General features: G+C 32.2%; 4 protein-coding genes and 1 long non-coding RNA gene across 5 annotated transcripts; 2 read left to right on the top strand and 3 right to left on the bottom strand.

The window, feature by feature from the left end:
* Positions 1–47: 47 nt before the first annotated feature.
* LOC111002844 (monocarboxylate transporter 14) lies at positions 48–8,054 on the bottom strand. Its single transcript, XM_022273102.2, has 7 exons — positions 8,039–8,054; positions 7,851–7,925; positions 5,091–6,580; positions 4,564–4,992; positions 3,199–3,420; positions 916–1,201; positions 48–748 (listed from the first exon to the last, which is right to left on the bottom strand). The coding sequence occupies exons 3-7, from the start codon at positions 6,303–6,305 to the stop codon at positions 597–599; spliced, it is 2,304 nt and encodes a 767-aa protein (XP_022128794.2). The 5' UTR covers positions 6,306–6,580; positions 7,851–7,925; positions 8,039–8,054; the 3' UTR covers positions 48–596.
* Positions 8,055–9,921: 1,867 nt separating this feature from the next.
* On the top strand, positions 9,922–10,572 carry LOC111002822 (40S ribosomal protein S24). Its single transcript, XM_022273072.2, has 2 exons — positions 9,922–10,083; positions 10,178–10,572. Exons 1-2 carry the CDS (start codon positions 10,034–10,036, stop codon positions 10,524–10,526), a joined length of 399 nt encoding a protein of 132 aa, XP_022128764.1. The 5' UTR covers positions 9,922–10,033; the 3' UTR covers positions 10,527–10,572.
* A 226-nt stretch (positions 10,573–10,798) lies between these two features.
* LOC123689406 (lactosylceramide 4-alpha-galactosyltransferase-like) lies at positions 10,799–12,582 on the bottom strand. The gene is made up of 3 exons (XM_045629273.1): positions 11,815–12,582; positions 11,565–11,689; positions 10,799–11,251 (listed from the first exon to the last, which is right to left on the bottom strand). Exons 1-3 carry the CDS (start codon positions 12,513–12,515, stop codon positions 11,025–11,027), a joined length of 1,053 nt encoding a protein of 350 aa, XP_045485229.1. The 5' UTR covers positions 12,516–12,582; the 3' UTR covers positions 10,799–11,024.
* Positions 12,583–13,154: 572 nt separating this feature from the next.
* Positions 13,155–14,831, top strand: LOC123689407. Its single transcript, XR_006750385.1, has 3 exons — positions 13,155–13,339; positions 14,296–14,444; positions 14,689–14,831. It is a non-coding gene; the product is annotated as an uncharacterized LOC123689407 (long non-coding RNA).
* On the bottom strand, positions 13,331–15,462 carry LOC111002820 (lactosylceramide 4-alpha-galactosyltransferase-like). Its single transcript, XM_045629272.1, has 3 exons — positions 14,348–15,462; positions 14,151–14,272; positions 13,331–13,825 (listed from the first exon to the last, which is right to left on the bottom strand). Exons 1-3 carry the CDS (start codon positions 15,061–15,063, stop codon positions 13,599–13,601), a joined length of 1,065 nt encoding a protein of 354 aa, XP_045485228.1. The 5' UTR covers positions 15,064–15,462; the 3' UTR covers positions 13,331–13,598.
* Positions 15,463–16,735: the final 1,273 nt, after the last annotated feature.

The raw sequence follows: 16,735 nt of genomic DNA on the forward strand, positions 1-16,735 counted from the left end.
TTATTGGTTATGAAAAGCCGATTAATAAAATACTTCGAAACAGATTGTTTTCACTCTACAATAGACTCAATATTCAGTCAGTTTTAGTTAACTATAAGTATACACAGGACGATCTGTTACGATCTCTATGTATACTTAGGAATCTATATAAAACAATCGAAATCGGTCTCTTTACGTATATAAATACGATCTTAAAAAAAAACTTGACATCGACGCTCAATCCGCCCTTGGATTCTATCGTATTTTTAGTCATAAGTGAATTTCAAATATTTTTAATGCATTTTAGTAAAACTATAAGGAATATTTTGTCTTTTTAATAAAAATAGATTCTCGATAAGATAAAGTTGTTATAGCTAATTTACGTTGAAGCTAATACTTTAAACGTCAATATAGCAAAATATTTTAAAAATTGTAACTGTAAAAAAGTTTTTTTAAATACGTCAAGAACTGCGCTGAAATTACATAAACGTATTTTACGATTATCTCACTCGGTTCCTTTTCAATAACAATGTTGGTTTGGTTCCAAATGGAATAGTTATATATTTATATGTGTATGTAAATATTCTAATAGTATTGTGTCTCTCTATTACTTAAGTTTATATAATATTGCTTTCTCTTTCAGCCTGCCTACGTTGCTGGTAAGATCTTATAGGCTGTATGAAAGAAGTTAAGATACCAGCTACAATAATCCAACCTCCAGCCAGATAGAAAGACAGCTCCCAGGAAAACGTCAAATCGTAGATCAGACCTGGAAAAGGACACATAATTATTCTGTATCCGAGAATGCTTTTCGATAAAGATTTGTTTCAAAATCGAATATTTACGCTTTTAACACATGTACGGGATACTTAGCGCGTTGTGTTAAAAGGGTTTCGATAAATATCAGATATACAAAATATACACACTAGAACTCACCAGATAACGGTGGTCCAATTAAATGTCCTATCCCCTCCGCTAGTAAAACTAATCCATATGCTGAGGTAAAGTCATCCAAAGACACCAATTTCACCAAAAGACTAGGTACAAAAGTAAAGGCCGCTGCAAACATCAGTCCAAAAAGGCCACAGAAAAAGGCCAGCAACCAATAGTTGTAAATAACCAGGGGTATCGCAAGGACAGATGCCCCACAGATTACAAGACAAATGGCATACAGGTTGCCAATTGACACACCTGGAAGGTCTCCTATCCAGCCAAGTCCCACCTACAAAAAAAAAGGATAAATGCTTATGTGATATTGTATAAACGTGCACGTTTTTATACAGATTTACGTTTTTAAGTATTGTTTTGTACCGTCAGTATTTCCCTTGTATACATAGAATCGACTGGGGTTAGAAGGTCAAGGTTACAAGGTTAAGGCACATAATACTTGTGAAAAGAACCTTTCTCTGTCGTAAAAACAAAATTATTTTCATTGTTTGTCGATGGAAATAGGTAATCAGTGCGTAACGAAAGTAAACTAAATTCAAGCGATAGGGCATAATTAAGCAATTTTGCCGTTATTATGCCCTATTTAGTTAAATACGTATTAGGTGTATTTATGTTTTTACTGTTTAATTCTTATTTTTTTCTTATATTGAATTTTTATTTTGTTAATGTTTTACACAATAACTATGTGTGATTATAACTTTGAAAATACAGTTCTTAGTACATCAGTAGCCGTGACAAATGTTTTACATGTTGCCTTATGGCAAACAAATAGTTGAGAAGGATTTAAAAATAAGCGTTCCCGTCTTGGCAACCGAAAAATTATATACATACCAAAACGGTTGCGTACACAAAATTAAAATATTTCTCTCAATACAAATCTCAGCATCCAAAGAATAAAATATACTTTAATTCCTCTTCAGTCGTCTTCGAGGATTACGCTTAATAAAATATATTTGTCATTTGTTTTTTATATATGTACATTATTTATATAATACGGATGCTATGAGAGGTAATGTGGAAATGGGATATATCTACTACATAAATAATAATACAAACAATTAAATTAACATTTCGGTTTATCCTAACATCAATAAATCAAAAATAAATTATATCTGAAGGTTAAAACTACAGATATATTTAGTAAATGTTAAAAGCGAGAATTTGGCACGGTTTTACGTAAATCAGGTGACATGTTTTCTGGATTCTGGTTTGAGAGCAGTTGTTTAAAATAAATTCTACATATACATTACGGCGTATATGTGGTATGTAAAACTATAAATATTCTCTTTATACGAATTATAAGATCAATTCCAAAGTAAGTTCCGAATATGCCCCAGGTAAACTGGTGGGACAAATTTACATAAAATCTCAATTCATTCTCAAACCGCTTCAATGCGTATTTGTAAAAAAAAGTAATAAATCGATTGTCATGAATAAAAAAAAAATACTTTGATTATATCACACATTTTACCCAATTAGCAAAAATGTGTCGTAAAAAGCACGTTTCTGATTAGATTACTGTTGGCAAGTCATCGCCAGATTCTTAAGTAAACGACATCAGCACGTTTTATTACAAACATTATCGTAAGAATTAGTAGTAGCTGGCCCCGGGAATGTTTCTACTTTCTCCTTAATGTTGAACATTTTGCTATTCTACCCCAGAGACTGTTCAGTTTTCAGAAATAAAAACTTTTAAGGTATTTCTGTAAATTTTTCTCTATATAAATCTCTGAGATCAAGTACAAGTCAAAACAATTTTAAATTGACAAATAAAAATAGGGGTTAATCGTAAAGGGTTGAGAATTAAGGGTTGCTTGTATTTTTGTATTCTATATCATAAAAAAAATTAGTACTGAACCACCATTAACATTAAATGGAATAAAAAATAAATGTCCGATTCGCAGACTTAAACGAAATGCACACTAAACTTCACGAACATCAGTCAAGCTATTTCGAAGGAGTTTAATTACAAACACCGTGACAAGAATTTTATATATGTATTAGATATATTTTTTTATTTATTTACATATTTCCTCCTGTCACATACCTCTCTTGCATCTTTTACTTTCATGACTATCACCATGTATTGTCTTCGGTACTTTAAATGAAGAATAGACATCTCTAGTACGTCCTAAGACTTATATGTATATATTAAGAAATAAATATGATTTAAAGAGTTAATAAATAAAATATATATTACTTCTTTAATTCGGCTTTTATATAGCGTCAACAATACTTGTACTATGTACCAATACAATTAATTAAGCTTACCATCCCAATCGTATTTGTGATTCCAATCAGACTCAACAAAACTGCTCCTTCATCTTCCCCATATCCCCTGTGTACCATGTGCTCAGCGAGGTAGAAGTATGGTACAATGAACCATACAAATATTATAATCGTGCCAATACATAAAAGGTCGAATGTGACTTTCTTGAAAAGGTCTACGTTAAACATATCGGCGAGAACACTGACGCAGTCATCGTACCATTTCTGTTGAAGAAAGGTTTTTATATTACAAAACGACTTAGTTGTAAATAGGATTTATTTTTAATTCATATTTTGTTCTTGTGTTTTTTGTTGTTGCTTAATAATAAATTAAATTAATCACTGACGCTACAACCTCTTTAGGTCTATGCCTCAGATTTCTGAATCTGTTTCTTGATCACTTGTCAATGTCAATGTCTGTAGGTGATCAGCCTCCTGTGCCTGACACACGCCGTCGACTTTGGGTCTATGGCAAGCCGGTTTTCTAACGATGTTGTATTTTAAATTAAACTAATATCCGACCCAATACCTTTTCTCTAAATCTCGATTGTTTTTTTACCTTAAACATACTTCCCAGATTGGTCAATTACACGTTATCAGCCACTCGCTGGGTACCAATACGAGTCGAAATTTAGTTTTCTGTTTATCAACTCAACTCCATAGAAAATTAAAGCTTAGTACTATATTAATAAGGTCCTATGTTAAATGACATTAAATAAATCTAGCGTAATAAGTTAGTGAACATGGCTTCAAATGTTAAAACGATTTTGTCGAAAATTCAAGATAAAAGTTACTTTTTAGATTGAATAGTTGTTTAATTTATAAACCTTGTACTAAACCTTTAACTATTAACGTTACAATGGAGATAAAGACATAAAAATATGGACATATTAGAATAATAATTGAAATAGAATATGTATAATACTTATTACCTTGAAGAAGGAAAATTATAATAGGTATTAATGATGACTGATGAGTTTGAATTTAAATTATATTGTTTCACTACACAAAATATTTTCTGAATATACTATAAATGTTTATACGCCATGCTACAGGAATGGGATGTGACAAATTAATAATACTAATAAAAAAATTATGTCCCATGATTTTCCTCTAAAATACGATATTAATTTCATTATACAAAAGCAAATTGCTAGTCACAGTTTTTACCATCCTAACGTACATGCGAAAACTTTCCCCACGCACCGAATCAGGTTTCATCCGACCAAACTTAAGTCCGCGAACTTTCACCCACACTTAAAATCTTAGTATCGTGACTAATATAAATATATTGAGCAATTTAGGAAGTATCGTCTATGAACACGTTTTATAACTAATTCAATTAGGCTAATTTTAAAGGTTTCTTACCTCTTCATCCTCGTTCACTGTTACCATCGAGTTCTTAAAAATATCAGGGCAAGATGACGCCTTCAATTTATACCGTTTTATATTTAATAACGCGTTCCTATGGCTTATTGAGTTTAATGGCATCTTCAAGTCCCTTAGATAATGATGGTTTATCGACAATTGTTTTTTGAACCAATCCCTCTTGTTATCCTTACTATCTTGTTTTAGCAAGGGTCGTAAATCTTTTGCTTCTGACATTGATCTTTTAATTTCAGGCTTTTCATTATTTATTTTATCTTCATTAGGTTTTGTTTCGTTGGTATATAGTTGAATGGTTTGAGACGAGTTTTTTCTTGGTTTAAGATCACCGTCATTAATGTTGTTTGAAAACGAAACGAATTTCATACTGTCGTCACATTCCTTACTCGTATTTGTGAATGCATTAGGGATCTGAAATATGAAGTAAAATATATAACATGGCATCTGCACATGGTCCTTAACTAAATTTTAAAGTCTAATTAATATTTTTAATATATTTAGTTCATTACCTTATTAATGCTCATCAAATGAGAGGGCAAGTCAATAAGAGAACTTGTCTTCTTTTCACTATTCTTCTTTCTCATTAGCAACATGATCTCTCGACGGCGTATTGCCGCAACTTCATCTTTAATAACTTTCTCTGCTAGCACTCCCTTAGAAATTAAACGTTTCATGTTTTTACCACGGGTAAATTCATCGTCAAAAGTAAAAGAATTGGCTATAGAGGCAGAACTAGAATTTTTAGATTTGGCATCATCTCTACCAGATTTCAAGTCTTCTTTTTCAGATTTTTCCTTTCTTTGTTCCAATATCCACCATTCTGGATCTCTCATAACGCAACCGCAAACGCACAAATTTAGAAGAGTACCAGCTAAAATCAAAATGGTTCCTCTCCATCCAAATTCTTTTATCAAATATTGTGTCATCGGTGCATAAATAAAAGTGCCAACGCCTGTTCCACACGCGCCCAAGCCAACAGCGAGATTTCTTTTCTTTTCAAACCAGTAAGCAATAGAAACTACTGCAGTAACATAAACAAGTCCAAGGCCTAATCCAGCGATGACTCCAAATGTCAACATAATCAATTCTATTGAGTTTGAAACAGATGCCAATACAAAGCCAAGGGTAGAAATAAGTCCCCCCAATATTGTCATACTACGACAGCCATATCTGTCCACTAGAGCACTCATCACTGGTCCAGCAAGTAACGGCACTGCAATGAATAAGCTTCCTATCCAAGCAGTAGTAGCCTTACTAGCTTTAAACTCGTCCAGAAATTCCATGTATAATAAACCAAATGAAAAACTTATTCCGTCAGCTATCACCGAGATAACAAAAGATGAAGAGACCACAACCCATCCCCATCCACCGTCTGGAATTGTCGCTTTAGGCGGTGCAATATTTATAAGTTTCTGCTCCTCTTTGAGTTCTTTATCATAACTTACGCTCTTGGTGTGGTTAGTCTTTTCTTGTGTCGTATTATTAGTTATCTGACAATTTTCATTACACACTTGCGTTGTTTTACCATTTGTAGAAAGGAAATCATTACCACTCTCTACATCGGGGCTGGAAAATGTCGTGCCAATACTCGTTGTATCATCTTCGCCTTTCACAATTCCCGACGTTGATTCAGTTAAAAGAGATTCACGAACCGCATCTAAAGGCTTTGTTTTATCACGAGGTGTGCGATTTCTTAGTACTATAGTTTTTTCATCTAATTCCATTGCTACAATTTAAGTTAATACTGGCAGTGAGAAAGTTGATTAGTCCGATTTATCGTCTTAATCTAGGGTCCCTGGCAGAGTATCGACTAGATTGTCTCGCCACGCTGTTAAGTTTAAGCGAGTTTGGCTTGTTTTCAACAAGAACCATCAAGATCTTTATCCAAGGGCTGAAGTCTGCAGTTTTAAAGTGACCCATGCAAGGTAGTCACTGTCGAATCGGAACAAAAATCTTACAGCTTTTTTTGCTTGTCGATGGCATGTATATGACGGTGCACCTGAAAATTTAAACAAAATTCTGTAATACAAGTGGTCGTAAAAAGCGTTTAAAAGCTAACATAGTGTTCTTCCTATCTCTAATAGAAATTGAGGTGAACTAGTCCCGTAGAATAAACATGATAAATTTAAGCTGTTTCGCTAACCTTGAGCGAGCAACATAAAAAGTTACCTACTATACCTCATCGTACAAGAACTCTTAAACTTTATTTGTATCGATTGAATAGTAGTCAATAAATATATCACGTTTACAACGGTGCTGAGTCGTCCATCTAGAGTAAATAATATACAACGAGAAGAAATCAGTAGCGCATCTAAGATTAGCACATGCAACCAAACAATCTTTTTAGCTTTATAATATTAGTCGTAATTTTAAATCCATAATTTAACGACTGATTTAAGTATTGACAAGGCTCTTTTTAGCAACTGATCTAATGATAGAAGGTAATCTATAAATATTTACTCAATGGCTTAAGTAATCCTTAAAAATAAATTAAAGTTTGGCATGTTTATAAACTTAATATATTAAACCCACGATTTGGTGTTTTTTAGAAAATCATTTTATTAAATAAAAGTTTTTATAGAAAAGTAAAGTATAGATAAATTAATAATATATCTATATATGTAATTTTTATAAAATGCCGTGTGTATATATAGGTATTAATAAGTCTTAGAACTACATACTATATTAGGAATTAGAGATTATATCCTTAAAAATATATTTATTGCGAAATATAGTTTACATTTTCTATATAATATCCTCTGACACAGGCATGATGAAGAAATGAATTGCATATTTGTCTAAACAATTTGTGGTGAATACAATAAAATAATAAGAATACATGTAGGGGATTTCATTTAAATAATATTATGTAGATGTTGTATCTGTAAAATTATAAATATTCTCCAAAGTAAATTATATTTCTTAAAAAGTGGTCTGATTTAAAATCCATGTCTGTTTTCGTAAGTATTTGATTTTATAATTATTTCATTTAAAAACTTCTTAAATAAATAGATACACAGTTCTAGAAAAAATAATTATAACTACATTTTTTATGTGCCTATGTAATGATTTAGCAAAACTAATTACAGACCCATTGTAATATTTAAGTAACTAATTATAAAGGACATAAATAATAGATAGTTAAAAGAAGGTACGGTAAAAAGTTGTAAGTACACAAATAAAGCACATTATTAATATTTGCTGTGCTGTACTTCAAGTATTCAAAATATTAAATAATAGATAAAACTGTTTAATAAAAAAATACATACCGAAATTATGTAAGAAGTTCGAATATACAATACCGCCAGCCACAGAGTCGCGACTTGTACAGGCCATGCAGGCTCCTAAAAATCGATATAACGTAGAAAGAACCATCATGAAGAGCTTCCCCTCCCCTCTTAACGCATGTATTTTCAACTATAATCGATGGCGTAGTATTGAGTTCAAGGGGTCTTACCTAAATGGTCAGTCGGCTATGACGTATTAAAGATTCAACGTGAAAAATAACGTAGATACGACGGTGAGTGTGGCATCTTTATTCATGTCTTGAGTCAACTGTGAATTCGACGCGTATATTTTTTATATTTAAAACACCAAATAGATAGAACTATTAAATCTGAAAAAGTACTTGTATATGGCAAGGTTTTCAGTAAATTCAAGGAAGATAGTTTAAATATCTTTTAACTGTAATATCTTACAGACCATTATTAAATAGAAATTAATTATTAGGTTTAGAAAAGCTCTTCTTTATTAGTTATATTAATATTGGTATTTAGCTACTAGAGCGCCTTACTATTTATTAATGCAATTACTCTGTTGTGTAAGAAATTATCTATTTTATAATGGATTTTAAATATTGTTTATTAAATTAATAAAAGGAATTAATAAAAAAGGGAATTTTTTGTCTAAATTCTAAGTAGTATTATTTTTAAGCACGTCTGTTTTATTCGTTAATCTTTATTTTAACGTAAGTAAAAAACGTGCTAGTTATAATAACAATGTCCCGTGAGGGTGGAAAATGCCATAACATGATTTAGATTAAATGGAATAATCTAAAAATAAAATATCGAACAGCGATTAAGCTTCACTTTGAGGCTTGGACTTAATTTTTCTATTAGGAGTTAAACTTTATTGAAACTTATACGAAATCATAGATGAAAGTGAGTGTTTTGTGTTTTCGTTCTGACATAATCTGAACCTCCTGTAATTAAACAACTAAACCCTAAGATTGTTTAGTATTATACTAAAGTGCTCAGCTATAGAGCGCAGACGACTGCAGTTTACCTATTTATTTCGTGTGGCACATCAGTTAATGCTATAATTATATAAATTGCTGACAGGACTTACAGACCATACATGTTTATTTTTATAACAATAGCGTGGTTTTCAGTCCTTATTAAATAATACATGTTTCTCAATACCACATTCGCTTGCCACCAATGATGCTGGTGGTGGCAAATTTACCACTACCTTTTTTGATTACCTTTAGTTTCTTACCTAGCCTAACCTAACCTTGCTTAGTCATATAACTGTGATATATTCAAATAAAATCACTATTATGAATAGTGATCATTATTAATAAAATACTGATTATTAAATTATCACTCTTCGTACTCTTTATAACAATGCCTTTAAAATATTTTTGAGATTGACAATACCCTATAATGCATCGAGAATATTTGGTGATGCGTGAACCACAATCTAAAAAAAACCGACAGTAGTATATTTAAGGGAATTGAACAAATGGCTTATTTTACCTATTGTAGCACTAAATGAGGCTTGCCGTATGCCGTATTATTGCCGTATTCGTAAAGTAACAAGCAGCTAAAAATGCTACTATACTTTTTCAGTTAAATTTTTAACTTGTACTATTAAGATTTCAAGAGTATTTATATGAATATGAATCTATGGATGTTCTATATTTTTATAAATCACAACCCATTTTTATCTTCGTTAAATTGGTATACATATTTCTTCTCAACAGTAATTAATATACTTATTCAAACGCTAAAGAGAAAAAATACATGCTCACTCGTCTGTTCTGAGTGACGTCTGTTTTCTTCTTTTCTTAGTGTACTGTGTATTTAAGTTGCCACATACATCGAAATTGTATACAAAATACTACACCATATAGTATGTACATTTTTAGTGCGTATCTACGATCGCTACAAATCGTTTCATTATTATTAAAATCTCAGCATGTTTTATCAGTATTGACTATCATTCCTATTACTATAATGCAAGTTATGAAAAATACTTAATATACTTTTGCCACAGAATACTCATAGCACAGATTCACTATCTAAACACTGTGTGACATTATATGTCAATTGTTATTTTAATGACAAAAGCGTTGCATCCGGGAAGTGGCAACACAAACACGTTCTTTTTCTTGTCAAGTTGTCGGGAGACACGTGCGTAAATTACGCCGAAATCTCAAAAATAATACAAAATGAGTGAAGGAACTGCGACTATTCGTACTCGCAAATTCATGACCAACAGGTAATAGTGATATTTCATGAAAAAGTCGTCAATTGATGTCGACTTTCAAGAGATATCATTGAGACAGGTTATGTGACTATGCTTGTGGTTTCAGATTGTTGGCCAGAAAGCAGATGGTATGCGATGTCCTCCATCCAGGCAAGCCCACCGTCAGCAAAACTGAAATCCGTGAGAAGCTGGCGAAGATGTACAAAGTGACACCCGATGTTGTTTTCGTGTTCGGTTTCAAGACAAACTTTGGAGGTGGCAAATCCACAGGATTTGGTCTAATCTATGACACCTTAGATTTCGCTAAGAAGTTTGAGCCCAAACATAGGTTAGCGCGCCATGGATTGTACGAAAAGAAGAGACCCACGCGCAAACAGCGTAAAGAACGTAAGAACAGAATGAAGAAGGTGCGTGGTACAAAGAAATCTAAAGTAGGTGCGGCCGCTAAAAAGTGATGTGACGGTTTTTACTGTAAGTAATAAAATACCCAAAAAAACTGCATTTTGTGTTTACATTTATACATCCTAATAAATACCTAAGTGTTGTTTTATATAGGTCCCAATACGTTAAATTATCAGAGAGCCCCTGTAACACAAATTTTTGGCTGATTGTAGTAAAAATGTGCAATTTCTTGTATATGAAATTGCATTTCAAACAAATGTTTCTTCTACTATTATACCTTATATTTCAAGTATATAGATATTTGCTCTATAAAGTATACAACATCTAGATTTTGTATAAATACAAATAGAATTTTATAGTACAATTTTAGATTCTAATAAGAAATTAACTAAATTGTTAAAAATTATTTAATTCTCGATTTGAGGACAATATCAGTAGAAGCGTATTAAATTGCTTTCTTAGAGGCCTATCAGTTTTTGTTAAATACTGGCTATAAGCATTGACAGAGAAATATAAAGTTATACATATATCACATTTTGAAAATCTTTGAACTATAAACCAAATTCCTCGTTAAACAATTGATATACTGAGGGGCAATATTTCTGTGCTAATTTAGAATACAAGGAATGTTTTGGAACTTTTAAATGATGAGTAAGTCTGTTCCAAATATGGTGCATGTAAGCATCGGGATAATTCTCGGGATTACCATGATCAAAGTACTGCTTTCTGTCATTATAATGAATTGGATACAAGTATTTTGGCTCTAAAACAGTAAATCCTGTGAACAAGATATTTCTTTTTAAATTACCAATTCAAATATATTATGTCATGAATGAAGTTTCTATTATTTAATATTTATGAAATAAAATATATTATCCATGCAGCATTTGTATGTTGACATGTATTTTTTTAGACATTGTAAAATTATGATTAATTCATCTTTAGAAATTAGACCCAGAAACTATGAAAGGATCTTTTTCCTTGAGTTTAATCTGGTTACCACACTTAATTTGATGATAATGTTATCCTTACGTGCATTTTCAATAAAATTTTAAAATTAACTTAGTGATCTTATATGACTTTTGAAGTACCTTGGCATTTTGATTTAGTCATTTTTGATAAGTCATCGGTTCCACAGTACCTGGATAAGACCCTTGTGACAACACCTGGACCATTATGTGCCCAATTATCACTTTTGTAATTTTTTACTATTTCACTGAAAGTAAATAGTATATATATATATATATATGTATATTAATATGGTGTGTACAACTATTTGATATTCAAACAGTGTATTAAAAATATATTATTTTAAAGTTTAGTTTTCTCAACTATGCTTACTCGAGAAAATCATTTGCAACTTTTCGACCCAATGAATAATTATCCAAAGAGATTGCTGCTGAGTTTAATGCGATCATATCTTCCTTTGCTATCCAATTTTCTCCTAAAACATCAAATGGTTTTACCACAACTACATCTGTGTCTAGGTACACCCCACCCCACTTATACAGCGAGAGAAATCTTAACACATTCGATGTATTTTCAATTCCCCAGCTAGTGTTTTTCAACGTGCCATTTTCTATAAAAAATTGTATGGATGTGTTTGGAGAGTATTCGTCTATGTGTACTCTAGCTAGCATCACGTTACTGAAGTTATACATTATAGACATTTTTCCTAGCAATGCCGACTTTGAAATAGGACCGCTGAAAAAGACGTAGATGTTTCTTTTTGGGTGAGTAATTGCCGCTGATTCTATTGCACACATCTGGCGGGAGTTTAAATTTCCTTTACAGCTTGTGTCGTGGAAAAAAATCGGAGATTGGGTAGGGGAAAACTTGCCATCGACGGTGGGGAGATGATCGTCACCATTAACATAATGACAGGATATGTTATCACTTTTGTTGTTATGTATCAACTCGTACATGGTGAGTTCATGTGTAGTATGCGCAAGAGAATATAAGCTCAAGCCGAATACACTTACAAATACAAATATTTGAATGTTTCGTAAAACTCTTCTTCGAGGTTTAATTTTATTGAGCATATTAATGATTTTGATAATAGTCTTGCTATCGTTGTCACTACACACTTTGTACTGCACTGTTTTTGGAACGGGTATCGGCACCTGCAATACCTCTACCATTTAATAAAAAATAAAGTCTGTTTCGGATTTTAAGTCGTTACTAGTATAATAAACATGATATTTATTATAATATCACGCAGATGTGTTAGTTTATTTTGTGTGAGTACGATGTTTCTCATAGTGTTTATAAATGTATTTCTATTGTAACGAAACAATAGAGTAATTTTGATATGTAGTGTGTAGGAATAGGCTTATAAAAATGGGGCGTATATCAGATGTAGGATTTCCAATTCGACATACTTGGTTCAACCTATTAACGTAGGCTAAAAACTAAACTTCCTGAAAAAGAGATACATAGATCAATACGCGTAGAACTTGCATTCAAATTATTATTTTCTAATATTGGTTTATTAGATAATATTGATTATTGTCTAATTTCTTAAAATTGGTTTTCAGTGAATCGTGACAAAAAACCTACATTACAAATAAATACGTGATTATTGTCATCGATTTTATAATAAAAACGCTGTTACTCTAATATCTACGTGTTAATGTAAGGTAATAAATAAAATATATTAGTTCTTTTTTATCAATCGTGTATTCACCACAAGTTCAAATTTACATTGATTTTCTGTATTTTATAATTAAAAATATCGCTTATAACTTCTACTAGTTTATTGTTTCGTAATAAATGTAAAAAATAGTTCTAAAATATTTAATGATACATATACATACGTATATATCTCTTAAAATAGCCGACCAGTCAATGAAGGTAACTTATGGTGGTTAGTACCTATATATTTGTTTATACATATATTAACCTTCACAAATATCACTCGACATAAATAATCCTATTATTAAGATATAACCCTTTTTTTGTTTAATCAGTAAAAACTAGAAACGTCAATGAAACGATGAATTCTAATTGAGCAAAAATAATTGTCTTAAATTAAAGCTTAATCGAACGAAGTCTCCTCGAAAGAGGCCACGAACTTATCTTAAAACATTTTCCAGTCAATGTATCTGTAAAATTAATTACAACACTTAAAATTTATAAGCAAACGCTTGATAAATAGCGGGACAGTGTTTCCTAGTGAGCTTGCTGAAACGCGATCCGATTCGTTTTCTTAATCCTGTGCCGATTCTCATCTTACTCCAGAGATAAAATGTGTAAGCTGTCTCGTATCCCTGCAATTCGCCAGGCTCGTTATACTCTATTACACGTTGGCTTTCTATTGGATAGAAGAACTGCGGGCCGTAGATTTCAAATCCTAAAAAAAGCGAGAGGTTTACGAAATGCGCAGTCTCATAAATTAACAGGTGACTCAGTAGTTTTATTCTAGTAGTACATTGTCTTTAGGTGTTATTCAACTTACGTATACAAAACATTGTAAAAGCTATTTTAAAAAAATGAGTTTCTTGTCCATTATTCCCCACACGAAACTACTTTTTGGAAGAGGCAACTAGAATCGTCTTTATATTTTATTTAACATTCAAAAGTGCCACTTTAGGTTATTTCATTGGAATAAATAATGATTTGACTTGAATTAAGAGTTATCTTAGTTAGAGGAAGTTTTAAATGTTGTCGATTATTACCGTTGCAGGAGATTGCAGCATTGCTGATAGGATTAGGCGTAGAACATTCTTGCTCTACAATCTTGGCCATTACATTTTCTCCATTTGTACAGTCTAAATTTCTGTGATGTTTTATGAGTAATCTGGAAACGGTTAATGATTTTAGCGATCATTTCACGATCAAGTGTACAAAATTCTCCTATAGCTTGGCACTATACCTTAGCGCGGCTTCAGCAATAGATCGCCCTTCTTTAGAGATTGCAAGTATACCAGAACCTATGGATTGATCATCAGACTTTGGAACCCAATTCCGAGGTAATGAGCTCAACGACTTCGTCACTATAAAGTCTTTATCCATGAAAATCCCTCCCCATTTGTAAAGCGTTAGATATTTCACCAGACCTCCCGTGAGGGCTATAGGGCATTCGCTATCATTTAAAGCTCCACTTGATACGAATCCTTCTGCAGGTGTGCCCATAGAAAATTCCTCAATGTTTACTCGAGCGAATTTTATGTTTGGAAGCTTCATGAGGACATTCAATACGTCATTCTTTTTTAGTTCTTCCTTCGTAACGGGACTGTTGAAAAGAACATAGATCGGCCAATTCCAGTGCGCCCTCGCGGCGGATTCAATAGAGCAGGCATCCTTTGGATGAAAAATGCGAACGTTGCACGAGGGATCACTGAAGAATATCGATCGACCGGTCGGATTTAATGCTGTGATAGTAGATAAATTATCATTGGTATCTAAGTAACAGCTTATATCATCCTTCCAATCCCACTTTGTGAGTGAAAAATTTGGGCCTAAAGTGTACTTAAGGTATACTATGTAACTTAGGGCAAAAAGAGATAAAGTGAAGTAGTTACACTTTCGTTTGTGCCTTACGAATACCTGCCGGTCTACTACAACAGCTCTAAGTATAATGTTTGACATCTTCACAATCAATTCGAAAAGTTTGAAAGTCAGCGCACACCACAGCAACAGGTACTTAAAAGTCTTTGTCACCGGTTGTTGGACTTCAAACAATTTGGGATTTATCAGTATGCAATCTTTTAAAATGCACCCTGCACGGGCAACGGTTGCATAGAACTAAGTAAAATTGGACATATATTCGCCCTTGGTACAATTTAAAGGCGCAATTAAGATGTAATTAAATGTTTCTTCTTCAAACTTAAGGATGTATGATTAAAACGGGAACCACGTACCAGAGAGTATTTGATACCAATGACGCTGTCCGTTGATATTTAACGTAAGATTATTTTGTTTATCAAAATCTTTTAATAAAAAAATCTGTATCTGATATTACTATTTCAATTAAAACTGTAAAAATGTTTATTATTTTTAAATTTTATTTATTGTCGTATTTTAATATACACACAACATTAAATCAATCACACGATATAGACACAAATAATTAATTTTGATTTTTTTTTATTTAAATCCTTGAGGACTAAATTATGCTAATAAGTCCTGCCTTGGACCACAGCGCAAGAAAACAGCTCGCATGCGCTGTAGCCTGTTCCCTGATCAATCATCTACGCATCTGGGCTCGAGTTATAAACAGCCTCTAACGATCGAAGCTTTAAGCGGCGCAATTAATAATCGCGACCTTGAATTATCTCTTATATATAAAATTCTTGTGTCACGGGGTTAGTAACCGAACTCCTCCGAAACGGCTCGACCGATTGTCATGAAATTTTGTGTGCGTATTGGGTAGGTCTGAGAATCGAACAACATCTATTTTTCATCCCCCTAAATGTTAAGAGTGGTCCACCCCTAAATTTTTTTATTTATTTTTTAGGCAACCCTTAATTTTCACCGCTCTACAATCATCCCTTATGTTTTTTTTGTTAATTATAAACGAATTTTTTGGCACAAAAACATGGCAAAACAACGTTTGCCGGGTCAGCTAGTTATTTTATAATTATTTTTCTCTGTCGCTATGAGTTACGGTTTTCTTGCTGATGGGTTACGCAGTCCTGGGTTCAGTTTTTAAAACCAAAATTTTACTTAGGTGCAACAGCAGCAGAGTAATTAATTATCTTTGGTTTTCAACTCTATGCCGTCAACTAAATCCTTATAGGTACTCGGCATAGACATTATTATATTGTTCAGCTTATTTTTTGTAAAGAAGTGAATTCGAACTTAAATAATCATGGCTTCCCTCATAGAAGTAAAGGAAGGAAGGAAACTCTGGGTGATAATAAAAGAAACAATAACGTTGGATAACTTTATTATATCCTTAGGTTTACAATAAATATCTAATAATCAGACTATTATAAAATTTGCCTCATTAAATTACATGCAAAGGTGCTAATTGGTAGATTGCAAGCAGAATTATCGTTTCTAATTTGAACATATTAATTATATACATTGAAAGATGTCAATTACATTCAATACAGGTGGCAGTACATGTTTTCCTTTTCTAATAGTATCTTTAAGGAAGAGAAATCACTAAAACGTACGTATATTATGTTTGTACTAAAATAAATACTGCATAATAAACTATCACAAAATACAATTATCTTTAAATAATATATAGTTATTTATAATTGCGCCTAAAGAGAAGCAAAATACTGTTATGAATTTTACCATAACCGTCATG

Source organism: Pieris rapae, chromosome 8 (genome assembly GCF_905147795.1).
Source record: "Pieris rapae chromosome 8, ilPieRapa1.1, whole genome shotgun sequence".
Lineage (NCBI taxonomy): Eukaryota > Metazoa > Arthropoda > Insecta > Lepidoptera > Pieridae > Pieris > Pieris rapae.